The sequence below is a fragment of the Anopheles funestus genome, chromosome 3RL (assembly GCF_943734845.2).
Source record: "Anopheles funestus chromosome 3RL, idAnoFuneDA-416_04, whole genome shotgun sequence".
In the NCBI taxonomy this organism is placed as follows: domain Eukaryota; kingdom Metazoa; phylum Arthropoda; class Insecta; order Diptera; family Culicidae; genus Anopheles; species Anopheles funestus.
Genome location: NC_064599.1, coordinates 59,873,416 through 59,899,720, shown reverse-complemented (window position 1 = coordinate 59,899,720; position 26,305 = coordinate 59,873,416). Strand labels below are relative to the sequence as shown.

The window sequence follows — 26,305 nt, the reverse complement described above, 5'->3', positions numbered from 1 at the left end:
AACACTTCACCGAAGATGGACGAAGTTTTGGATTATGAACAGCTGATACAATCCCATAGTTTATGAACGAATTGTCTGTACCACGATTAATTTGGGGATAGAAACGATAGAAACAGTGGCTAAAGACAAGCAGAATGTATTGAATATGAAAAATGAATAATACCTTTGGATTTATTCAACGAATTATTGAACAGCCATAATTACATTGTATGCGAAGATTTCTGAACGTGCGATTGTAAACGCGTGGTGAATTAAAGTGCACATTACGATTTAATTGGACATTTAAAAGGACATAAAAAGAACAGACAGACAAAAAAACAATTTGTTTACTTCTAAAACTATGAATTAATGAAAAACGTTAAATTAACTCAAAGTTTCGAGAGCAACATTAGAATTCTGATGGTTTACATTAACTATCCGTGATTAGTTCGGATGGCTAATTTTTCTCTCGTGTGTACTTGGCCAATCCAACAGTCGCCACAAATGTCAAACACATATTGTCAACAAAACAGTTCTTTTCGGCAAGAAATAAGTGTAAAAATAACAGTGAGCCATAACAGCCTACAGTCGCGAAAAATGCCCACATCGATTGCGAAATATCGACGGAATTAACAGTGTTTAGGGCATTTTCGCAACCAACATCCATTCCATCTCTGTTCCCCAATAGAATTCTTCTACGTCGGCGAAGGAATACAAACCGGCCAAAAACCGTTTTCCGATCGAAACCAGGACATAGGGCGCTCCTCACCGGAGGTGCCCCTATTGTACGCTTGTTCGAAACTGTACTGCAACATGACGATTCACCGAGCAGCATGGTTGTTGCTATGCCACCGGAGTCAGGTGACTAAATCGATCGATCGATCTATCGACCGATCATAAACAAGCAATTTTCATTCCGTTGGTTTGAACATCTTTTATGCAATGTTTTTTTTTCCTTTCACCCCCTATTACAGCTGCACCAGGTACCGATGAGAAATCTTTCGCTCGGATGCCCAAGGTCGCACGCGTGGACAGACGTCTTGCTAGCTGGGCAAGCGTTGCGCTGTGATAGACGATACAACCAAAGAAGTTTCACCTCGTCACGCATCGTCAAACAGTCGAAGGAGGAACAAGACAAGCTGAAGGAAAAGGTGCAAACTAAAGGTAGCGCGAACCCACCGATTGAGCAAGAATCGCGGCTAGAGATAGACACGAAGCACGGTAAACTGCTGGTGAAAACAACGCTGGCCGATTCAAAGCTGCAGGAGATTATAATCGAGAAACCAAAAACCGAAACCACACTAAAGGAAGCGGCAACATCCGTAATCGCCAGAAAGGAAGATTTGCCCAAAACATCACTCCTTGCCGAAGAGGATGCCCGAGCCAAAGCGGAAGCCGATCTGAAGGAACAGCTTGCTGAAAAGAATCGTCAGCTGGCGAAGAAACGCATTCGGGTAGATTTTTCCCGTTCCTCGCTGGAACGAAACTTTATCACACCGGTACGGGCGATGTCCGACTTTTTGCTAAAACCGTCCGACTTGGAAGCGCTGGCAAAAACGAAACGTCGCTCACCGTACGAACAGGAGCCGCCGATAACGGTCTACTGGAGAAAGGATGTGGAGGCGAAGGCGATCGAGGTGTGGGGTTCGCGGGAAAATCTCCTAAAGGAATGTTTGAAACGAGAAATCGAGAAAAAGATGCACCAACAGAGTAAGTGAGGGGTAAATTTGGTAAAAAAAAAGCAAAATTTGATACGATCGTGGTTTTCTCTTTCGTAGATATATTTACGGTAAAACGACGATTGCGGGACTATCGGCGAGAAATAGGCAGCCGAACAAATGTGGTCGATTCCGAACCGGGACTGTTTGGGAAATCGGGCAAGGTTGTGCTGACGGCCATTGCAATGTAATAGACGGAGCAGTTCGTTCCCACAAGCCGGCAATCCTAATTGAATGTTTTACTTTCAACTGTCTCTCCGCTAGCAATGCAACCAACTGTCTGTTCAAGTTCGGTGCCTGGCTATACACGGGTTCGCACAGTATGTTTGCGGAAACAATACATTCGCTTGCGGACACGATCAACCAGCTCATACTGGCTTACGGCATTCACAAATCGACGCAGATCGCCGATTCCGACCATCCGTACGGCTATAGCAATATGAAGTATGTGTCATCGCTAATATCCGGTGTGGGTATTTTCTGTGTCGGGACTGGCTTATCGTTCTATCATGGCATCATGGGTCTGGTGGATCCCCACCCGATCGATGACTTCTTCTGGGCATTCTTCATCCTAGGTGGTTCACTGGTGTCGGAAGGTGCCACCCTGCTGGTAGCAATCAACAGCTGTCGAAGTGGTGCAAAAGCCCTAGGAATGAGCTTTAGAGATTACGGTAAGACACACGGTAGTTCGATGCTTGTTGGAGTGATAACTTTTACCTATTTATTTTACCACTCTTTGTTTTTTTCAGTGGCCCGTGGACAGGATCCGTGCGTTAATGTAGTACTTACAGAAGATGCCGCCGCGGTATTAAGTGTAGCTCTAGCGGCGACCTGTATGGGTCTTTCCACCTACACCGGTTCGCCAATTCCGGACGCGGTTGGTTCGTTGCTGGTAGGCTGCATGCTCGGGGGCGTGGCATCTTTCATCATCTACACGAACGTGGCAGCATTAGTCGGACGTTCAATTCGCCAGGAGAATCTGGACAAAATTAACGCCGAACTGGAGAGTGACATTATGATCCGGGCAATCCATGACGTCAAGGGTATAGATATGGGGAACTCATTGGTTAGATATAAGGTAAGATCTATCGAATAGATGAACGAAGGACATACATTGTATCCGTTAATCACCATTCTGGATGTTTCTGTTTCGGTTTAGGCTGAAATGGATTTCGATGGCCGTGAGGTGACACGCGTATATCTGGATAAGCAGGATTTGAACCTGCTGCTAGAGGAGGTGCGCACGTTCCAGACGATCGACGAACTGGAAGCGTTTCTGCTGAAACACGGCGAAAACATTGTCGATCTGATGGGCGGTGAAATTGATAGGATTGAAATGAAACTAAGGGTAAGCGTGATCACGTAATGACCATCAACGTTTCGCGCACATTTTCACTATCTCACAATTCTTTTCTATTTGCAGAAAAAATTCCCCGAAATAAGACACTGTGATTTGGAGATACTGTAAGCTCTAAAAGTTATTTGCTTCCTGTTTTTTTTTTTTTTTAATTTTAACGTCTTAAAACGAGCAAGTTTTGCGGCTTTATAGCTGCTTTATAGCAGTATAAACGAAGCAAAGTTATCAAAAAACTGTCCATGAAGCAGCCTGTTGGCTGTTTCAGCTGAAGTACAAGAGGGAAGAAAGGTATAAAGTTTAAAACAAAACAAAAAAGTTTCTCCCGTCATCCAATTCTCGATGCTCGGCCGTTCACTGTTAGACAATATTGTGCTACTAATAGAACCAATAAATGCAAAGCAAACAATACAATAAAACTCTAACTAACCGCTTGTCTACCGATGTAAACTAGAAGTTCTGGTTGTGCTGCTACATATTTGCGATACACCGATAGCCAGGGAACCTTCAATAGCTCTTGAAAGTGGCAGTACGATTGTGTAAAGGTCGAGCTTACCATACATTTTGCGCAGTAGTATTTATTTTCAAAATAACCATTTGAAGAAATAATTTATTTAGTTATTTGGCTAGAATTTATTTATGCTTTTTGTGTTTAGAAGAGAAATAAAAAGCTACTCAGTATTAACAACAGCGCACAGTCTTCCGTGGTTACATTTCTTCATTATCATTTAGTAATACTTCCGGCTCCGGTTCGTCACCGAAGTTATGCCACGTGTAGTTCCAGTGCTGGGGTGCACCGCGTAGATCATCGTCCAAGTTCGATGGTGCGACAGCGGTACTATTATAATCGGCCAGCCTGGCGAGCAAACTTTGCACCGTATGCAGATGTTCGTCGGCCAGATTATTGTACTCGCAGGGATCACTTTCCACGTCAAACAAGCATGCGCTTTCCAGTGGGTTACATTCGTTTGCCATGTGCGCTCCAGCACCGCACGAAACCGTACCCTCTCGGCGCAGCTGTGTAATGCGATCCCGGGAGGGAAGCAAGTCTAATTGCGCCATTATCTGACCCGCCGAACTGTTCGTGATAGTTTCCAGTGAGTAGGCTTTTTCGTCGCGTATCCCTGCCGGACCGTACCAACCGTCCCAGGTGCGATTATAGTGTGACCCCTTCACAAGCTTCCAGTTACCGACTGTGAGTGCGGAGCTGCCCCAAATATCGTCGATATTGTGCAGTATCTCAATACGCCTTGTTGGAGCACCGGTATCCAGCTCATTCCACACACTGATACCGTCCAGATCGGTGGGTAACGAACTGCAAAACAACAGGTGATATCCGAACAAAAGTTATGCAATATTCTTTCAGTCAAACTTAAGTCACTCACCTCACATTGCCACCTGCTGCTTCGTAAAGCGTCGGAAGCCAATCGCAAACTTGCACCATTTGGTGCGATACTCGGCTCACATTTCGTAACAGTGGGCTCCAGATAAAGCCGGCCCCGCGTACTCCACCTTCCCACAGTGTATTCTTCACTCCGCGTAACGGCCAATTTGAAGCGGCATTATCGTTGAATCCATCCGCCGGCCCACCATTATCGCTGCTAAACACGATGATCGTATTTTTCAGCATGTCTTGTGCGTGCAGCACATCCACCAGGCTGCCAACGGTTCTGTCCAGCTCCACCATCATGGCGGCGTACTTACGCCGACGATAGTTTTCAATGTGGCTCAGTTCGGCAATCGTTTCGTCCGGAGCTGGAAGGAAATCGTACGGATTTGCCGAATGAACGGCCGCATGTGCTACGTAGAGAAAGAGCGGTTCGCTCTTATTGTGCGCCTGCACTATATTGATCGCTTCCGAGCCGATCACATGCGTCGTGTACTTCCCGTGAAGATCGTATGCTACGTCGTAGTCACGGCGCATATCGAGACCCCACTGACCGTGCTCTACCGCCGTGTGATCGTTCATATGATGATGTCCGGTCCAAAATCCAGTATGACTGTCGAAGCCTCGTTGTAACGGTGTGTAGCGGAGTTGATAATGTCCCAGATGCCATTTGCCAACAATGTGGTTGGAATATCTACGAAATGAATGAAGTTTTTTTTCTTAACAAATGTCCTTTCTAGGAACTACTAACCTGCCTACCCAAGATCCTTCAGGTATTGGGGCAACAGCTTCTCTGACAATGGAAGTCCTCGTGGTTCCATTCCGTAAAGCACCGTATGCTGCATCCCGGTGTGTATTGGGTACTTGCCGGTCATTAGCGCGGAACGAGATGGAGTGCAGATTGGATTCACGTAATAACGGTTGAGAATAATGCCCGAGTAGGCCAACGCGTCCAGATTGGGCGTTGGGATTTGTGCGGAACCATGGAAACCGACATCGTTCCAGCCCAGATCATCAGCTAAAATGAAAATTATATTCGGCCGAACACTTTCTGTCGCATGACCTGCCTTGGGGGACAACAACAGTAGAAAGCCCACCAGTATCATTCCGAAACAACCCATACAGGACATTTCTCGATATGTTTTAGTTAACGCCATGCTTCATTTAGACGAATTAGTGCCACTTACTGGGGTTGGAATTATGCACAAAAACTTCGAATACACGATTGTACAACAATGTTGCGGTAAAGTTAAATGCAAACGAGCACAATTGAATCGTTTTTGAATCACCTTCACAATGCGTAACTGCCTATCTCTTTTAAAACACCTTTTTTGCATACACCCAAAAACCTGCTTTTGCTGATCGTGAACTCATGACCGGTTTTGATTGTGGACGGCTATGATTTGGTGTGCTTCTGGCAATGGACTATCCCTCGCAAACAGGCCAAAGTGCGTGATTGACTAACTGCCGTCGTCGCGGGAGAATTTGAATGTGATTCAACCATACGCCCCCTGCGCCAATCCACTCGCTCACACACATACAAGTGCATATATGTTTGATACTACCCTTTGCCGCCGACAGGCGGAATTTATGTTTATCGCCATTTATTTGTAAATATTTTCTTCACACCCCCTTTTGCAAGGTGCCGCTTGTTTGTAATAAGGTGGCAATGTTTGTAACGTTAACGTAGGGTGAAATTGACCGCGCGAGTTTAGTGAGCATGCTCAGCAAACATGGTTAACTTGTTCGCTGAGGCAAAAGGGAAAGCTGAGCAAACATAGAAACGGTTATATTAGAAGCAGAAATTAACAGATTCTGTGAGGTCATGCAATCTTCATGATGGAATTGTAAGTTAGTTTACAGAAATTAAATAACGAACAACGAAATGTAATTTACAGTGTAGCAAATTCGTAGTGACGTTTGGTGGTTTGATTTGACGTTTCTTTGTTTGTGAGCAGTCGGCACAAATTCCAACTAATCGAAATCAAAAGTAATTCCTACTTAATTCAACTAATATAGGTGCAAACGTTTTTTTAGACGATTTTTCAATGAGATACTACAAAAACTCATGGATAGATTAAAATAAATTTATCGATTTTGCAGGAGTACAAAAAATCGTCGAATGTAGCATCGCCTTCATGTAGCGTGCTACTGTCAAGTTGCCTCTTTCGCACATCTCTAGTGATGGGCAGTTAAGATCGGTGCAATCCGAACAATTTATTTTGTTGTTACGCAAAATTAAATTACATTATTCGGATGATTTTTAAAGCTAAGTGCTGTAAAAGATATTTTAATGCAGGATAAAAATTAATCTTTGATTTAAACCAAACAACTTAAACACTGTTTTAGCAAAATAGAGAGGTTCAGTGATGGATTAATTTCACACGCGATTGATGCGAACCGATCCGGCGGTTTCAATGCGTAATGTCCATCTCTAGGTTTTCTCTTGCCGCCCGCGAAACCGTCGTCGACTTGCGCGCTCGGGATTTTCTCGGATTTTAGCATTTCCACAAATAGGTAAGTCGTCGAAAAACGTCTCAGCAATCGCGGTGCACTAGTTGGCAGCGAAGAGACAAGTGAGTTAGTAAGCATCGCTACTATTGTGCGAGATTTACCGGTTACCGGTGGTAGACCCCGTTGCACGCCATCGTCTTCGCTCTGCCAAAGCTAACCGACCGTAAAGGCCTAGTGCTAGTGACTTATCCCGTTTTTTTTCGGCACTTTCTTCCAGCAATCACCAGCAGCACAAGCAGCAGCAACAATGGCCCTCAGCCGAATCTATGCATCCAAGTTGGCATGTGCCGCCAATAAGGTGAGTTGGACAAAAGACCTCTACAAGCCATCGTCGTCATCGCTAATGCCGTCCACGTTGCGTCCGCCGTATCGCTGCGAATGGATCTGCTTTAAAAAAAGAAACGCTATCGCGAAGTTTCTACGGTTCCCCGTGGACAGAGATTTAGTCATGTGTCTGGCACACGCGGTAAAGGGATCACCAAACCGGCTGGAATGTCCTTGAAAGGGTGTAGTCCAGAAGCTTATCCTACTGCATTGGCCCTGTGTACAACAGTGCGTGTCGTGTGCGAATATGTGCGTGTGTCTGTGATTTGCTTAAGAACTTGACCGCGTCATCGCGCACAGTGCCGTAAAGTGGACGAGTTTACACAAGTGGTGTTCGATTTTTTCTGTACTCACGGAAGAACGGATCATTACATAACAGGTGACCAAAGAAAGTTCCTGCTTGTACAAGTGAAAATGTGAAGCATGACCGTCGCAAATGGGAAACCCCAGATAGTAAAGAAAATTCTCTTGGTCCGTACACTTCCGTAGCTTTCCTATGGGAGTGATAAGCGCTGGGCAAAAATGGGAAGAGAAAATCCTTCATCCACGCGAGTGGAGAAGGTTGTGGCGAAGGTTAAACGCGCTGGTACGCGGAACGTGGAAAGCGTGGATTTAATCATCAAGTAGGCAATGCTGTGGAGGGTTGCTACGACGATGCTGCACACACAGGCGCCGATGATGAGATAATTGTGTTTGAGTAACGTAGGAATGGTAGTAGGAACAATAGCAATACAAACCCGTGGTTAAGTTGAGGGACTTACACAACACGATTTGTGGACAAGTATACTATCATGGTTTAAGCATCCTAAAGCCATATAAGGTATATTGCGAAATAAGGAAGAATAGATCAATACTATACAGACAGAGGAGCACATTTAGCTCGTAACATTAAGTATTGGAGCGCGCGCAGAGGAAAAAATCAGACGAGAGAAGAAACTCGTGTCGTCACTTGACGCAATCCAACAACTTCTCCCATTTTCCGCCTTTCATTCCTACGGTGGAAAAACGGTCGTGTGGAACAGAATGTTAGATAACTACTCTCCGATATTCGTCGTGTACGATTGTGCGGGTGTGTGTTTATCATGTTTTTACGAGGGAATTAAAATGTTATTCTCGAATATAGTTTTTGTTTGCTTGTCTATTTTGATCCTACTAGGAACAACATATACAGTCATTATAATGATTAACTTTGTTAGGTAACATCAGAAAGATGTTTTGTTATTGGCAGCAAATTCCCGCTTGTAATGAAAGGATTATTTATATCTTGTAAAATCGCCAAGAATTGTTCACCGTGCAAGAGTCCCGCGTGTATGGTTGAATGTTCGGTTTCCAGAGCTCATTACCATTGCAAATGCGGCGAGGTTAAACCCCTTTGAGGTTGTAGAACTTTTAGCTAACGAAAGACACACTAAATGTAACATGAAATGGTTAAAGCTATCGATTTCGATCGATCAGTGTATAAAAATTGGAATTTTAGGAAGTATAACTATGCAGACAGAGGGGAAGTAGGACGAAATCGAAAGCCATAACGTTTGCTTCGTTATGTAATCATATTTTCTCTAAAAGGAAAGTTGTATGTATATAATTTAAGATAGTTTGTTATCAATATTTGCTCGCAAATATTTAATTTTTAAAGAATACATGCTGGCAAATTTGCTGTGAAAATTAAGAATTCGAAACGATGACGTAGAAACGATAAAAGTTCAATGTCAGCGATAAGCCGTCGACAGCAGATTGCGGACCGTTTAGGGAACCTATTTCAAGCACAGTGCCATAGCCAACACTAGCAGTACTACAGTGGTATTCTGTTTGTTCAGCAGTTCTACGTGATGTACGCTGAACGATGCCGGCTTTTGGGTGACGATTTTACTTCATACGATCACAATGTACTTATGTGTAAGAGGAGGTATGTTACACTCTTGTAGAGAGATTTCCTCCCATCCATCAATGCCATCTGCACTCTACCCATTATCACGCCTGCCCACCGATGGCACTATCTCGCGATAAGAAATCTCCTATCAACAGCTATTCGCGAAACGATGCGCGAGTTGCGTAGCGCAATACGTACACACCATGCGATGGAACACCACGGGGCCATCGAGCACGGCCGTACAAAATGATTGTACTGCCGTGCACAGATCAGGTGATCCAGCGAGACCTTTGCCGGACGCGCTTTGCTCTAATGAACAGAGTTTGAGTGGCGAAGGTTTTTTTTTCTATGCGAACTCCTCTTCCCATGCGGCTATAGACACAGAATGCGATCCGGTTGAGAGCAGCGTCCTAAAGCACATGGTGGAATATAAAATGGCAATAACTTTATTTTTTTTACAAACGGGCTTGCATCTCTATGCTGAGCACGATCTGTCGGTGATGACATTGCCGATGGAGGGCTTACTAAGGACAATCACGACAGACTATGTGAGACAAAGTCGATGAACGAAACAGGGCAATTTGCCAGCCTTCCGCATTAGTGCACTTGTGTCTCTCTTTTTGTTTTTTGAGATGTCGAATAAAAAGGCTTTCGTTTTGAAGGTTGACCCCTTTTTGGGGGCAACACTACGGAATCCGTCAATGTTCCGGGATTGAGTAGCACACTAGGTCTATAATTAGGTTGTTTTCGTTGGGTAATTGATGTGTAGACTCCGATCGTACCATTGCTATTTTTGGCCTAGAATAAATGCCAACCTTATCGATCGATAGGTAACAAGCAGGATGGGGGTGTGTATTAGAACCGTTAGATAATGCAGGGAAAGGTTTTGTTACATCATTGCATGATTATTGCCTATTGCCGGTATGACCTGGTTCCTTCTGTTTAGAGTAATGCACCGACTGTAGGGTGTTGCTTCCTGAGGTTTAGCCTCGTTGTAGAGCTTCCTTTAGGTACTTTCAACGTAACAAGGGAGATATTGGATGGTTTGATTTGGTGTTCACAAACTCTCTGGCCGTACTATGCATATAACCGGTTCTTCTTGGCTTTTTTTCACGCCACGCTGGACAGTCTCTTGTGGGAAGATCTCGAGCCGACAATTTTGGACAAGAGTCCGGGACTTTGTGTCCAACAACATTGTCTATAAAACAGGTTTTCTTTCCAATTCGTTTTTATGGGTTTATTTCAAAGATCCAAAGAATGAGTTGACGTAAATCGTAACTTCCCTCTCTGTACATTACAAATGATATTTTTTGAAGGCCATTGGAGATGTTCTGTTATGACTACGGAAGTTGGTAATTGAGAACATTCTGGAATACGTACTCGGAATGTAATTTTGAGTTTGTGCGAAAAAAGACGTCCTGCAGATAAAGAGATAAGTTGGCGTGAAGGCGCTATATGATAGCGTGTCGCAAATAATATGCAGTTTAAAACCTCCAATGATAACGGTTGCATACGTCAATGCAGAAAAAAATGACACTGGTGAAGCGTTTACCACTTGATCCTCGTGATCAAATGTGTGGATAGGTATAGACCCTACCAAACACACAGCATATGTACATTTCGCGGGGAATAAACGTGAGACGAGTTGGATGTAAAGTGTTGCTTCTTTCGCAGTGACGAACGGAGGACGTCTAATAATAGGTACCGCGGACGACCCATTCGACTTGATGCGCTGTTCAAGCTACGCATGAAGAAACATTCTTCGAGCAATCGAAAGATTTGTTGTATTTTTTGAGTTCGTTTTTATCACCCTGTCTTGAGTTTATTCCCGTTTGTTTTGTAAATAGCTTTACGTCAAAGAGAAGACAATCGATTGAATCGCGTCAAAAGTCAACGCTTTAGTGCAATGATCTCTGCTAACGCTTTCTTTTTCTTTCTTTTATCCTACAGAATGCCCTGCCGGTAATCGCTACGTTCGTGCGCAATGCCTCCGACAGCACAGACCTGAAGGGCGTCCTGACGGAGAAGATTCCGAAGGAGCAGGAGCGCATCAAGAACTTCCGCAAGCAGCACGGCAATACCAAAGTCGGCGAAGTCACCGTCGATATGGTAAGTATTTAGTTAGTGGCGAATAAGTCATTTCGTTCTCGGTATTTCTCCTTTTTTCGTAGCTGAATCTTTGGAGGGCAAAATGAGATACAGGAATAGGAACACTCCGAAGATGATTTAATTTTAGAATCACTGTCGGGAATGTAAATGCGCCCATCGTTGCAACCGCCGTTGCAACTGCTAGCGTGAGAAAATGCTGTTACATGTATCCAACGTGCTTGAACTCTCCTGACACCTGAAAAGGTCATTTTCAGATCACTAGACAGTCTCGGGGTGTGATGATCATCATCCTTCCCGAGTGGAGATGTAATCACAAACGTTTGACTCGTGCGCACGCCCTTGCCAGTCCGGAGCTCTAATTGAGTTAAACGACTGCTATCAAATTGCGGCAGTGGACACAATTGATTTGCCGCCAGCGTCACACTACTGACCGAGTGGCTTTCACTGCGGGTAGGGTAGAGTCACTGGAGCGTGTCATCATCGGGCGGTTCATTGGGCACACGCGATGGACCGGTTGGTGGGATGATTGAAATGCGTCCGTCTCTACTGTTTGATGTAATAACGCGACCAGACTGAGAGATCATTGTACTTTTTTTTCTTGAGCATAGATGGACGCGGGTATTCTTTTTTGAGAACAGGTGAAGCATCTATATTCATTGATGTTTTGATCGATTGTTTGGAATTTGACCTTTAACTGTAGGGTTCCGTAAATGAAAATGATGTTACTATTGAACTATGAACAAGGGTTGACAATATTTAAATCTTTTTAATTTAAATTACATAATGTCATAATGTCTACATCAAAACACTTCATAACAGGTATATCTTATTTTGAAGTGTATCGGTATGTTTCATAAAACTTCCGATTCATTTTATAAATAAAACGTGTGTAGCGTATTTTCCGATGAATTGTGAATAACATATTAGCATAGTGTTGTTAAACTAGTTATTATCCTTGTTAGACACTGAATGTTATCAGTATATCAACCGGAAGGTTTGCTTTTTACCATTACGATTTGTTTGCAACGGGGACAAATCGTAAAACAACACATCTTCAAATGATCAAGAGCAAGTTGTTATTGGAAGTTCATGTCACGTGCCGATTCGTCCATTACTTCCTCCCGCAACTCCGATAACCGGTTTACACTTTTTGCTCGCAATCAGCAAATGCGATGCCAACCTTGTGTACTTTGGATTTTCACGATGATGCTCCAGCAAGATCAGTGGCAGTAACATAGCCACCAGCTCACTGTTGACAGTGACCTGATCTCGTGTTTACCAATATTTTCCCAGCATACGTGTACCGTCAAATCGGTTCGCTTTTCCACATAAAATTGCACTTTGTAGCGCTGTTTGTAACATTCGACGTAGAGCTATTTGAAGCTAGATAGAGATATAATTGACATAATAATATACGCCGCACGGTGAACTATTCACGCGTGATTGTACGGAAAGTGACTCCCCCCAGTAATCGTGGGCCTTCCCTGTTCTACAATAGTTTCGAATTAACTACTGTTTGAAGCTGATTTGAAGGGCGTAACATCGCAATGTCGTTGTTCAGAAAGGGACAAGATAACGAGGGCTTTTGAGTAAATCCAAAAAGGGTCGAAAACGGAAGGCCAGCGATAAAACCTTTTCTACAGCTTGCGCGGTACAGCAAGTGTGCGCTGTTTTTTGGTTATCTCACCTTGTTTCAGTTGAATGAACTGACCAGCTTACGAGAATATGTCCGATCACATGATGCGCCACCAGTATGCGGTTAGGTTTTTTGTTAGATGAAAAATAAAAACACATCTTTCCGGTAATTTTGTTTCCTCACTCATTAGCAACCTTTAGACCTTGGGCGAGTTAGCGTTTGCTCTAGCCAAATCGCATTAAGCCATATTAGGTTGCTAATGGCACAACGAACGTGGCTAGCGCATTTTACTGCTGGTGCTATTGCGCTGCGACTGTAGCAGCGGGTGTGTCAAATAGTTTTACTATTAAATCGGCATGTTTTTGTATGTTTAGAAAAGATTTTTTTTTTACATTCCGTTACCGCATTGTGTGACATCATAGCGCGCACATTCTCCAGTGGAACGACGGTCAGCTGACCGACCACATATGATGTCGGGCATGATAACAGACGTTGATCGGACGCGGGAATTCACTTATCTCCACGTTGCTGGTAGTGCGTCCGGTGTCTAGAGCGGGTTGGTTGGGGTTTCTTTTTTTTCAGACATCTTAGACCTCTTCCACACATGGTTCCATGGAATTGTGCATGCTCGTTATTCCAAGCGGCATTTAATGAAGTCAAGTTCAATAACGCGCCAAGGCAAGACAAGCCGTGAATGCGGTTGCTTGTTGTCGGTCTACACCGTGCCTTCCTTCTTGTGTGCTTCGGCCGTGTACACACAGCAGCTTTAATGGGCAGTCTTTAAATCAAGCTACGATGAAGTATTCTCATTGAGAAGCGGCAATGATGGCTGTACGGTTAGTGTGTTAATTCTTAATTGACCTCCACTATGCAATGAGGTGATTCGTTCTACCAAGAATTATTGCTAAAATTTGGCACCGATCATGGGTGGTTTGAGCGTTGGAAAATTCATGAATGTATGTCCGATGAAAGGGCGTTTCTATTTGCACAGACAGCACTGTGTATTAAACGCATATGTGTTAGGAAGATGCCCCTGGAGGAGATAAAAAAGTTGCGGTAATATTAAGTACGCTTATCATCCCCACTCTAGGTTAGGTTTCTTCTCCTTCGGACACATTTGTGTAGCCTTATCATATGAGCAGACGGTTAATTTATTTTCCTTGTTTTTGGAACATTCCAGATGTATGGCGGTATGCGTGGCATCAAGGGTCTCGTGTGTGAAACTTCCGTGCTTGATCCGGATGAGGGCATCCGTTTCCGCGGTTTGTCAATCCCCGAATGCCAGCAGGTGCTTCCGAAGGCACCAGGTAAGCTATATACATAGCGTTTTCTTTACTTTAATGACATACTAAAGACTTTTCACGTCCTGTTACACACATACACGGTCCCCCTGAAACAAAAAAGGAGAAAAAAATTAATTGTTGGTTCTTTCTATTTTGATATTACTACAATAATTTGAGAAGAAATGTCGACTCTATTCCTTTCAAGCATACACGATATTGTGTCCAGATACGCGTCTTACGCGGAAAATCCCATTTCGGGGACTACCCGTATTTGAATAGATGAAGCAATGGATTGACCGGGATCGATCGAAACGAAATAGTGGTTGTAACGGTTTCGAAAAAACAACTCAGTATCACGAGATATATAAATGCAGTCGGTCCGTCGGTTGAATAATCGCTTACGAGACACGAGTCACGAGTTAGGTAATGTCGCGAAGGACGTATGCAAAATGCACTCAGATGTGCATCACCAGTGGAAGGGTCGTTCGTTTGCTCCGGGTAGTTTCTAGTAGTAATAATTTATTTTAAGCTTCTGCAGCTTATATGCCATGACCCCGTTGTGATTTGTAAGCAAATGGATAGCCGTGCCCTATTTCTTATTTCTTTTCTACATTGGATATATTGACCATTCATATTATTATTTAGGAAATTATCCTTCTAGGTAGTTATTGATGTTTGTGACCATTTAGGCATTGAATAATAAGACGCGTCAATTAAATTCCTAGTGAGTTGTTTAACAATTCGTCTAATTGTTTTCTCTCTCTCTCTCCTTCATCTTTACCATAGGTGGTCAGGAACCATTGCCTGAGGGTCTGTTCTGGCTGCTGATCACTGGTGATGTGCCGTCGAAGGCTCAGGTCGATGCGTTGTCCCGCGAATGGGCCAACCGTGCTGCACTGCCGTCGCACGTCGTCACCATGCTAAACAACATGCCCACCTCTCTGCATCCAATGTCGCAGCTGAGCTGTGCCGTGACCGCATTGAACCACGAGAGCAAATTCGCGAAAGCGTACTCCGAAGGTGTGCACAAGAGCAAGTACTGGGAGTACGTGTACGAGGACAGCATGGACCTGATTGCAAAGCTGCCGGTGATTGCGGCCACCATCTATCGCAACACGTACCGCGATGGTAAGGGTATCGGTGCGATCGACCCGAAGAAGGATTGGTCGGCCAACTTCACCAAGATGCTGGGCTACGAGGATGAGAAGTTCACCGAGCTGATGCGCCTGTACCTGACGATTCACAGCGACCACGAGGGTGGTAACGTGTCGGCACACACGGTCCATCTGGTCGGTTCGGCACTGAGCGATCCGTACCTGTCGTTCGCCGCCGGCATGAACGGTCTCGCCGGTCCGCTGCACGGTTTGGCCAACCAGGAGGTGTTGGTGTGGCTGCAGAAGCTGCGCAAGGAGCTGGGCGACAACGCAAACGAGGAGAAGGTGAAGGAGTTCATCTGGAAGACGCTAAAGTCGGGCCAGGTTGTGCCCGGTTACGGTCACGCCGTATTGCGTAAGACCGATCCCCGCTACACCTGCCAGCGCGAGTTCGCCCTCAAGCACCTGCCAAACGACCCGCTGTTCGGGCTGGTTTCGAACATCTACAAGGTCGTGCCCCCAATCCTGACCGAGCTGGGCAAGGTGAAGAACCCGTGGCCGAACGTAGATGCTCACTCCGGTGTGCTGCTGCAGTACTACGGTCTGAAGGAGATGAACTACTACACCGTGCTGTTCGGTGTATCGCGCGCCCTCGGCGTGTTGGCATCGCTTGTGTGGGACCGTGCCCTCGGTCTGCCGATCGAGCGCCCCAAATCGATGTCCACCGATGGACTGATCAAGGCCACCTCCAAGTAAAGGGTGGAACTTCCCTGTAATGCATAAACAAACAAACACACACTTAAATCACACAACCGTTAAACACACACACACACGCATCCTTTGCAACTCTAAGCATAAGTTTTCATCGAAATGAGTAATTTAAACACACACCGACAAAGTAAAGCAAACTTGAATGTGCAGTCGCAACCGAGACCAACAACATGCAGCTCATCATCATTGATCCCGTATCAGCAGGGACGAATCGAAAAATGGACAAGGGAGGGAGTCGGCTATTCTACGATATTAAGGCCAGCGCCGGAACGTTAGTCACCGCAGGAGTGGGAAGAAAGCTAGAGCGATAGAGAGTAACACAATTTGCAACCAAAAACTACCAAACTCTGCGATAGTAATTGAGTTAAAAACTATACAAATAGCTTTTAGAGTGATAGATACAACCAACCATCCCTCCCGACAAAAGAGAATGCTGTTGGTGAAGACCCTTTCCCATCGCTCATCTTAAAAAACAAAAAAGAGGACAACGACGGCAAGAGAAATATGTGGCGAGCGACAAGAAAACGATAATTAAAGCAAAGAAATATGTAATAATAATACTTATCCTCTCTCGTAGAGAGTGTCGCAAAACAAACCAGAACAAGAACAATCTAATTACGAGAGTTACACACCAAATGTAAGCAAAGATGTGCGTTTTGTTCGTAAGGTGAATGCCAAACACAACGCGAAGAAAGAATCATTTTCTATGTTTGCCTGTAAGGACATGCTACGGTCGAGTAAATCTCTAGTATTTGAAAGTACATCTGATGAAAATGCATGCTGTAGAAGCGTTTTTTCCTCACGTTCTTAAATCTTAAATCACACAACCGCCTTGCGGATGGAAAACAAAAGATAGGATTGGTAGAGAAGCTACCGTTTGCAAAACCGATCTAATCTTTAAATTAGTAGCCTAACTAGCACGTTTGCTCGTAGTAGAGTTCCACATCGTGTATCAGCCCGAATGGTGGGCAGAAATGTGTGGTGCCGTGGTTCCAGTGTTCCTTTCGTTTCGATTGAGTACATATTATTTTGCTGTAAGTGTGGCGTCTAGCAACTTAATTAGTTTAGAATGATCGTTAACGTTTGTTTTGCTCTAAGGGCAGTCCATTTTGTCAAGTTACGTAATTTAAATTATTGTTTGTTTTTTTTCACACGTGCATACCGACTTGTTCAAGTTTTGGGAGGAAACCCCACATGCATTGCTGCATTGCTAGGGACGGACGGAAACAATCGTTCACGTGAATGTGCTGCACATTCCTGTACCGTAGTATGCTGACCCAATAATTAATATTTATTGCTTTCTGAGAACGTATGACGTGTGGTTCATGCGTAGGTACGGTATGGAAGTGCACCCATTGCATAGCGCTTGTGCGTGGTGTGTAGATAAACAAGGACGCAATTTACTACACTTTCCACCAGACTTGACTAGGTTTTCAATTCGATGACTTCAGAATGATTAAGAGGATGAGTTTGTTTTGCTAAATGAAATAAATCAAACAAATTGTTTTCAAACATAGTTGATGCGTTGTAGAAAAAAACCTCGGTAAAATAAATTCTCACCTGACAATAAAAAAGCGAATCCGCAACGCCTGTCGAATTGTACAACATTCTGCACTGCCAAATGCGTCGAAGCGCGTCTGCTTTCGTACAAATTTTACTCAATAAATGGCCATCTCATGTATTGTGTACAATAACTTTTTTATTTGTTGCTGAAAATAATTTATTGAACTTGTTTTAATAATGATCAATTCTTGATGTGTATGTTTTCAACTCAGTAACGGTCGGTTTGAATGATCAGTATTTTTTCAAACATCTACAAACCTTGATCGTTGCTGGACTATTCGAAAGAAAAAAAGATGACAGCTGTCGATTTGCCACAAACGCTTCAGAAACGCTTAATTTGCGCCGCTGTCGAATTTGCATCTGGTGCGTGTGAATAAAAATATTCTCTCGTAGTTTATTATCCGGATTCCCTTTTCGATAGGCTGTGGTGTTGTATAGGTGATAAAGTGCCTCGGTAAACCATTATCCCAGTGTACTTATACGGTAAAACATATCTGCCATATCGAATCCGAAAGAATGGCCGTCGTACAGCAAGCTGGCAATATGCAACAAATGGCGTCTCACAGCGAGAAGGTTTTCCAGTGGATAAATGAGCTGTCGAACCCAGAATCGCGTGAAACGGCCCTGCTGGAGCTTAGCAAAAAGCGCGAAACCGTCCCGGACCTGGCCCCGATGCTGTGGCACAGCTTCGGCACAACTGCGGCTCTGCTGCAGGAAATCATCCACATTTATCCTTCGATCAATCCGGCCACCCTAACAGCACACCAATCGAACCGGGTATGCAATGCGCTGGCCCTGCTGCAGTGTGTCGCTTCCCATCCGGAAACGCGTTCCGCTTTCCTGGCCGCACACATTCCACTCTTTCTCTATCCGTTCCTGCACACCACCTCCAAGACGCGTCCCTTCGAGTACCTTCGGCTGACGTCGCTTGGTGTGATCGGAGCGCTGGTGAAGGTAAACAAGTGGGGAAATGGACACGTAAAACCCAAGCCAAATGATATGTTCCTTCGCATTTCAGACCGACGAACAGGAAGTGATAACGTTTCTGCTGACGACGGAAATCATTCCACTATGCCTGCGCATCATGGAGTCGGGCTCGGAGCTGAGCAAAACGGTGGCCACCTTCATATTGCAGAAGATTCTGCTGGACGATAGTGGTTTGTCGTACATCTGTCACACGTACGATCGGTTCTCGCACGTCGCCATCATTCTGGTAAGTTTTGTACGGCAAATTTAGGAAAGAGAAACAGTCGTTATAGTGGAATATTTGTTGTGTACTAATAGGGGAAGATGGTAATATCGCTGTCTAAAGAACCATCGGCCAGATTGTTGAAGCATGTCGTACGCTGTTACCTTCGGCTGTCAGATAATCCACGGTAAGAAGCAAACGTTGAGCAAAATGTTCTATCCCTGAAAGTAATCATTTCCGCTCGATTTTCAGTGCTCGGGAAGCGTTGCGGCAGTGTCTGCCGGATCAGCTCCGTGATGGCACGTTTACGGCGTGCCTGCAGGAGGATAAATCGACCAAACACTGGCTGACGATGCTGCTCAAGAACCTGGACACACCGGCAGGACCCGTTACCGATCCGCGCCAGGTTGGCATTGCTCCGCTCACCTCGTAAGCGAGGTAAAGCTAAATTAAGCAACTTCACACTTCAAGGGCTGTAACCGTGCAACCAGTGCCAGAGAGTTGACGGCAGACAACGGAGAATGGCTCTCCTTCCACTTCGTTGTCGGTTTATTTTTCCTTTTTCATTTTGTTGAGATATGAGCTAACATAGCAATGTAGAGTTAGACAATGGCGATCGAACCGCTCGTTACGCTTAGAAATTAAATTATCGTCCAACTAGAAATTAACGCTCGGTTCGCTCTTCGATGCCGTGCTGTAGAAAGTGCACCGTTTAATGATGGTTTGTTTTGCATTCTATTAGCGATCGCGAACGATCGAGAATTTGTACAGACAAATTTTAAGACAACATTTAGAGGATAAACGTGGTAAAGGGTGTAACGAATGCATCCGTTTTGTAGCGTTCTTTGAAAGAAGGCTTTTATACAGAGACAGCAAGAGCTATAGCAACAACCATCTGTACATGCGTAGACGCGTGGGGAGCATAATCACTATTAAGAAACTTATTGTACGTATTGAGCGAGGTTCAAAATTCGTTTGTTGGAAGATGAACTGCCTCTCGCCGTGTGTAATAGAATCCAGCATAAATAGATTACAGGATAATAGGTAGTGCGATTCCGATTCGACGTTCGATCCCAAACGAATCAGAATAACTGCAACGCACAGAAATGTAATACGAAAGCTCACTCAACGCCTATACCTGTTAGTATTAAATGTGAATCGAAATTCAATGCTGTGTGGTTATTGAGGTGCGTTCACTACAACGATGACACACGAAGCGCTGGTTCTGATGCATTAATCTAGTCCTAAAACCATTTCGATGATTTTGTTTTCTCAGTCATTCAGTATCATTTGGGCAGCTCAAAAACACTTTATCGATGCTTTTTCTTTACGCAAATTAAAGTAACAAACCTGACAAAAGTTATACTTCGAGCTAAAAATGAGCTTTATTTTTATCAATTCTGGACCAACTTTCGTTGAGATTTCGTTTGTTTCCCTGTTGGCCACTTTGTTGTTGCTTCATAAAACGAGAAAACACGTACATCGAGTAACGGAGCGCTAATTACACATTACGTAGGAGGAAAAATAATTTAATACGGGGAAAGAGAGAAAGAACGACGGCCGTGCATCGTCCTTATGCTTACATTACTAGCGATTAATCAACAGCATTTAATTCTAAAATAACGCCTCGTGTGTTATTCTGTACAAAAAAAAAAACATAAAACACGCAGCCAAAACGACCCACTAAACTAAGCTGGAAGCACCAAGCTTGTAGAGTGCCTGCTGCTTCTGCTCAACAGCTGCATGTAGCTGAGCAGTGGTTTGGCCTGTTGTCGGATGTAATCCGGCAGCAGCAGGGCCGGTAGATCCTACCGGTGGTGGAACGATCGAGGTTACCACACTCCCATGATGGGGAGGTGTTCCGTTGCGATGGTGCATTGACGTCACTAGCGGATGGTGATGATGGCTGTACGGAAGAAAGTGCTTCGGCGACGAGGAAGAGGAAACAGGCGGTGGTATGATGAGAACGTTGCTGGCCGTGGCGGGAAGTAGTGGACTGGCGCCTCCACTCGGGATATGGATTTCACTCACTTTCCCACTAACATATCCGGAATCTTCTCCGTTGGAAGATAGCTGATCGACCGATTTACGACCGGCGGCGGCCATCATTGTCATCATCGCATGCGAATGGCCACCGATGACGGATGCGGTACCGGCAGAAGGATACGCTGGTTGTGCTGTGATGGTGGACGCTATCTGCTGTTGGTGGTGTTGATACAGCGGGAACTCTGGTGAAGGTGTACCGGTGCTGGCGAGCGAAACCGCAGATGAAGGATTGATGTACTTCCGGGCCGATAGAAGCTTCTCCTGTTGTTGCTGTTGCTGCTGCATGTGTATGTGACCGTGCGGATGATGATGGTTCACGGGAGTCGGCAGTCCAACGGGAGGCAAGAACCCATCGGCTGGGATTGGATACGAACTCATCGCCGGTGTTCGATGCAGAGGAAGTGGATGATGACTTGGGAAGGTTAGCTGCTCGTCAAAGTAACTTTGCTGTTGTCCATATAGCCCGGAAGATCCTTGCGGGTCCAGGATATCGGATGGTTGCTGCTGGAACAATTCACCCGCACCTTCCTGCAATAGGTACGATGGCAGCGGATTACGACTCCGTGCAGTTTGATGCACGCGAGAAGTCAAACCGGACATGGAACTAAGTTCCGGTGCCGGTAACAACTTCCTCGGAGGTAACTCGTGAAAGTAAGCATCCTTGGGAACACTCGCAAATGGACCATTCGGCACGGATTTCCCGATAGCGCCGTTTGCCGACGTGGAGGACGTAGATTGTTCGTACAGCTGGATCAAGCTTTTCGCCGTCCCAATGCCAATTTCAGACGGTTTGTCCTGTTCCGGTACTCCATTGACCGATATTGGTGGTCCATCAACACAATCCTCATCGTCATCATGCCGCCCCTCGGTCCCGTCCTCATCCTCTTCGCTGCTGGTATCGGAAAAATCTTCACAACGTGCCATCGGAGGCACTTGGTGGTGCTGTGTGCGGATGGCTAATTCGCCGGAATTGGTACCACTCTGCTGTAGTTTCGAGATGATGTACTTCACACGATTCGTCTCCCCCGCCTGAGTTGGATCTTGTTCCTGTGATCCTGCGATTGAATCAGTTCCTTCACCGCTTCGTAACAGTTCCTGGACACTCTTCTGCAACACCTGACTACGCCAGTTTGTACCGTTTAGGATTCGGCTCTTGAGTTCCTTCAGTTCGGCGAGATTTGCCATGGCCGAGAGATCACAACGATCGGACACATCGCTGGCTTCCTCCTCCTCTTGATCATCCGCTTCGTTTTGTTGCTCCTTTGCTTCTTCCTGATCCTGCTCATCGTCCTCTTCCTCGTCATCCTCCTCTTCATCCTCTTCATCTCCTTCATCTTCCTGCTCTAGTTCTGAATCGTCCATCACTGGGTGATGTTGACGAGGTCCCGCCGATTTAACCGTCGTATTCGAGGAACTCGGTGGTGCATCTTCAAAGCAGCTGTTTGAGTAGAACCCATTCATGAGGACACCCATCGCAGCGGACACGTTCTGTTCGTCGCACGGTGCGTGATCTTCCATAAAGTTGGTGGATGCGAGATGTTGCCGATCCGATGCGAATGGTGAGCTGCGTGATGGAGCCGTCTGTCCGCCGAGCAGAGACGAGCTCGGCGACATCGTCGACAGGGGCGTCGTCGATAGTGGGGACGAGTCTTGCGGTGTGGTACGCCGGTGAGGATGAGGTGGCTGCTGTTGCTGATAGGACGCGAACAGTACGGTCGTTGGACGTTCCTTCCGTGTCGTAATGTCCTTCGCTATCTCCGGCGAAACCGGTGCAGCAGGTAGAAGGGACTTGGTGATCTTCTCCATCTCCTGCGCAATGTCGTAACCGGGCGAATCGCGTGCAGAACGTCCCGACGACGGTTTCGTTCCACCACTGGCCGATGGTTCGTAATGGTGGATGTCTCGCAGTTTGTCCAGCGCTAGGATGTAACGATTGTCGGTCGTCGGTGTGATGGCTGTGTTCGGATGGCTGCCGATCAGTGGCGAAGATCCCACACCCGATCCTCCCTTCGTCATCTTCTCCAGCTCGAGGATTTTCTTCGTCTTGCTGAGCAGCTCCTCGAGCCGTTCGGTGACTTTGGCTTTTTCACTCTTTGCTGTCCCAGCCGCGACCGCACCAGATCCTCCGTTGGAGGAAATTGCTGACGTCGGGGTGGACGAACTTGGCATCGTTGGTAAGGTGCGCTTTTTTAACAGCTTTGGATCATTAATCCCATTTACCAGCCGAGGTGGTTTTTCACGATCGTTGTCTTTGTTGTTATCGGAGGAGTATGAGTAACTGTCCCGACCGGACATGGAGGAGGAACGTGGTCGGCGTGTTATCCGAATGCTTGCACCATCCGGTATCGGAGGCGTTTCGGCCGATTCCGAATGGTTCTTCATGTTTGAATTGTTGGAGCTTTCGAGTGCATCCGACTGGTGGCCACCAACGGCAGCGTACTGCAGCAATCGAAGGTGACTCTCCAGCTCTTGCTGCTGTTGATGTTGCTGCCGGTGTACACGATGGCCATGGTCAGAGTCCCCGTTGGTGGCCGCATCCAGAAAGTCGATGCTGCGCGAAAACAGCTGTCTGGTAGGTGTGGACGACTTCCGTAGCTGATCGTCCAGCACATCGACACCGCCCGCGAGTAGCATCGTATCATGATCGTCCAGTAACTCGAGACTTCGGCAACGCGTGAGCGTGTTAGTGTTAGCCTCATCCTTTTTGGTTTTGCTGTTGCTGTGCTCCAACCCGCCCGAGGTAGCTGTAGTGGTTGACCGCTCGGCGATACCTCGCTTCAACCACTGCTCCAGATGGAGTCGCTTGTTCTCGCACTGAACTCGGCTCGCTATCATCGATCTGAAACGGGAGAATTCATTAGCAACTGCGAAAGGGATATGAGCTAATCCAAACGTTACTCACTTGGTAAGCTCCTCAATCTGGTCATCGGTTCGCATCGCCAGTGCGGTCATACGACTATCCAGCTTCTCCGTTGCACGGTGCACGTACTTGCGAATGCTCCGCCTGTTCTGGTTCATGCGCTGCTCCAGATGCTTAAAGAACGGCGCACAATAGCACGTGTTACCGACACCGACCGGACCTTTGCGGATGTTACCGGCCAGATCCAGGAAGTACTGTTCACCATTCGAAAGCGGTTCCTTCGGCAGTGTCTCAAGCTTGGGTGAGGGAAAATTGCGTGGATCAGGGAAATAGTGACAACCGTACGGTGACCAATGCTTTGGATCGATTGCATCCGCCCGGGTTGCGGCTTCATCGTTGGAATTGCTGCGACGGCCAGATTTTCGTCCCGCTTCATCTTTGCTGCGTGAACGCCGTTCCGCCGGATTGGGTGGTTCGTGGGGTGAAGATTTATGATGTACTCCACCATTCGTTAGACCCTCGGTCTTGTTACGTTGGTGCTGTGAACTGCTACTGGAACGTTCCCGCGATCGTCTCGCCGATAGATCGACCGGTGTATTGAGGATGTTAATGATCTCGACCAGATTCTTGCGCTGCGCAATGTCCCTTGGAGTTTCTTCCTGCAGTAAAAAGGAAAGAGGGAATTTCGCGGTTAATTGAGACTGCAACAGTGAGCGAAATAAATCCGCCTTATCCTTTGCTTGATGTTTAAACTTACCTGAGCATTTTTTGCATCCTGCCGACAACCAGCCTCCAGCAAAATGCGTGTCAGCTTCCGGCGGCCCATTGCACAGGCGATATGTAGCGCAGTGTCACCGTTCAGATTAATCCGCTCGAAGTCACACTTTGCCGATAGGAGAATGCGAATGGCGCCGGCATGTCCGTACCGGCATGCAGTATGTAGTGGCGTATCGCCATACTGGAAAGGAGAAGCAATGAGCAATCATTTGTCTGCGTGGTTAAAAAAAAACAAAACCTCCCGCGGCACTTACATTGTTCTGTACATCAGGATCGGCACCGGCGAGTAGTATCTCCCGGCAGCTCTGATTGTGACCATTCTGCGCAGCCAGATGAAGTGCCGAGAAGCCACCAAAGTTACGCGTACCCAACAGGGCACTGTGTAGCGCACCCTTCGTATCGTGCAGCGCGTGCTTGATCTTGGTCGCATCCTTTAGCAGATCGATCGAGATCCCTTTGGAACTGGCGGTCGGTTTCGTCTTGGGCAGGGCGCAAAGAAGCTTTACGCAACGGCTATATCCCTTCCAGGCGGCCTCGTGCAGTGGTGTGTTACCGTGCTGCAAGGAAGCAAAGAGCCAAACCGGTGTATTAAGTAACATTCATAAAGTACCGTACCGTGCTGGAGACTCGTTGCACTTACCACCGATTCCTTGGCATTTCGATCGGCACCGGCAGCCAGGAGGGTTTCCACCTTTGTCTCGTCCCCACCGGCTGCTGCCTCGTGTAGTGGCGTTCGGGTTGTGTTTTCCTGCAGGTGCCGAAGCAGAGAAAAGAGAAAATCGCATGATGGGAAAATTAATTATTGTCTTACATCGGGGGTTTTGTGATGAGAAGCGCAATACCAGTAGAATAAGAACAGCTGGAATAATTCATTACAAAAGTGTGTGTGTGTGATGGGTTTTTTTCACAACCAAAGAAATCTATTAAGCTTGGAAAATTAAAAATGACATCAGAATTAATTGTCAATTGTGTTTCTACTCTTTTTTTACTGTCCTTTAAATAGTGTATTAAGCAATCCAACCTTTTAAGAACACATTTGTAATAATTATTGCATACTTTAAGGCTGCAAGATAAAGAATTGTAAGTAATAGCTACAAAATATCCAACAACTCTTTTTACTCGATCGTGCCAGCTTCCATTACAAGGGACTAATGCACAGAAAATAAAAACCCAACCGCGGAGTGGCTTATTCGCTCAAAAAACAGCTTCAACGGGGCGGCGACCCAAGCGTTTCCCCCACGAGCATGTTCATGTCCACATAGGTAGAAAGTGCATTACAAAAATTCGAGAAAAAAAGGAAACGAAAAAGAGCGAACGGCGGTTCCCCTTCTGGAGGTTAATGATGACAGCACGGTTTCCCGATGGTGACGCCGGTCGAGGTCCGGCAAACAAATCGTGTAAATTATTGGCTCGTACTTCTCCGCGCAATGGCACCGGCGAGACGCGCGTGTCAGACTAAGCCCGACCATAATGTTCTTCTACTGTCTCTCCTGCCAGTGGACATAAGAAAGAGGGGAAAAAAATATACCATAAAGAATAATTTGATGTATACGAAGGTGGGGGATCATAATGCTGACAAAATCGTCTACTAGAATAGAACAAACAGATTGGCTGCAACTGTGAGGTCAGTATGCATCACCGTGAATAACCCACGCATATACTTCTTGATGCAGTTCGAGGTGCAACCTTTTTTTTTGCTCTTGTACACTGCTATGAAAGGATGCAAAAGGTTTGAGTCACGATCGGGCAATAAGCAAAAACCATCATCATTCTAATATCCCACCGACGGTGGCCGACGGCGACAACGGATTTCGATCGACTTCACCTTCGT

At 45.8% G+C, this 26,305-nt stretch overlaps 5 protein-coding genes across 8 annotated transcripts in view; 3 read left to right on the top strand and 2 right to left on the bottom strand.

Annotated features, from left to right (window-relative positions):
- The first annotated feature begins 78 nt into the window (after positions 1-78).
- On the top strand, positions 79-3,476 carry LOC125768369 (zinc transporter 9). The gene is made up of 7 exons (XM_049435925.1): positions 79-840; positions 954-1,689; positions 1,758-1,884; positions 1,962-2,368; positions 2,447-2,775; positions 2,857-3,045; positions 3,121-3,476. The coding sequence occupies exons 1-7, from the start codon at positions 793-795 to the stop codon at positions 3,163-3,165; spliced, it is 1,881 nt and encodes a 626-aa protein (XP_049291882.1). The 5' UTR covers positions 79-792; the 3' UTR covers positions 3,166-3,476.
- A 184-nt stretch (positions 3,477-3,660) lies between these two features.
- On the bottom strand, positions 3,661-6,259 carry LOC125768372 (arylsulfatase B-like). The gene is made up of 3 exons (XM_049435936.1): positions 5,198-6,259; positions 4,437-5,132; positions 3,661-4,366 (listed from the first exon to the last, which is right to left on the bottom strand). Exons 1-3 carry the CDS (start codon positions 5,593-5,595, stop codon positions 3,760-3,762), a joined length of 1,701 nt encoding a protein of 566 aa, XP_049291893.1. The 5' UTR covers positions 5,596-6,259; the 3' UTR covers positions 3,661-3,759.
- Positions 6,260-6,844: 585 nt separating this feature from the next.
- Positions 6,845-17,555, top strand: LOC125768388 (probable citrate synthase 2, mitochondrial). 3 transcript variants are annotated; one of them, XM_049435981.1, is made up of 5 exons: positions 6,845-6,955; positions 7,170-7,250; positions 11,097-11,255; positions 14,072-14,198; positions 14,961-17,555. In XM_049435981.1, the coding sequence occupies exons 2-5, from the start codon at positions 7,200-7,202 to the stop codon at positions 16,022-16,024; spliced, it is 1,401 nt and encodes a 466-aa protein (XP_049291938.1). In that variant the 5' UTR covers positions 6,845-6,955; positions 7,170-7,199; the 3' UTR covers positions 16,025-17,555. The 3 variants fall into 3 exon arrangements, with proteins under 3 accessions (XP_049291938.1, XP_049291937.1, XP_049291939.1); XM_049435980.1 differs by having other exon boundaries at positions 6,881-7,014; XM_049435982.1 differs by lacking the exon at positions 6,845-6,955 and adding an exon at positions 6,965-7,022.
- A 354-nt stretch (positions 17,556-17,909) lies between these two features.
- On the top strand, positions 17,910-19,960 carry LOC125768410 (CCR4-NOT transcription complex subunit 9). Its single transcript, XM_049436032.1, has 4 exons — positions 17,910-18,556; positions 18,621-18,815; positions 18,887-18,978; positions 19,044-19,960. The coding sequence occupies exons 1-4, from the start codon at positions 18,119-18,121 to the stop codon at positions 19,222-19,224; spliced, it is 906 nt and encodes a 301-aa protein (XP_049291989.1). The 5' UTR covers positions 17,910-18,118; the 3' UTR covers positions 19,225-19,960.
- A 191-nt stretch (positions 19,961-20,151) lies between these two features.
- LOC125768336 (uncharacterized) overlaps positions 20,152-26,305 on the bottom strand; it is a 60,005-nt gene continuing 53,851 nt past the window's right edge. For both annotated transcript variants that reach the window (XM_049435803.1, XM_049435804.1), the window contains 5 exons: positions 25,115-25,222; positions 24,729-25,031; positions 24,455-24,655; positions 23,740-24,356; positions 20,152-23,676 (listed from right to left, as the gene is read on the bottom strand). In XM_049435803.1, coding sequence (XP_049291760.1) covers positions 20,475-23,676; positions 23,740-24,356; positions 24,455-24,655; positions 24,729-25,031; positions 25,115-25,222 — 4,431 coding nt within the window. In that variant the 3' untranslated portion in view covers positions 20,152-20,474. The remainder of the gene's footprint in view (positions 23,677-23,739; positions 24,357-24,454; positions 24,656-24,728; positions 25,032-25,114; positions 25,223-26,305) is intronic.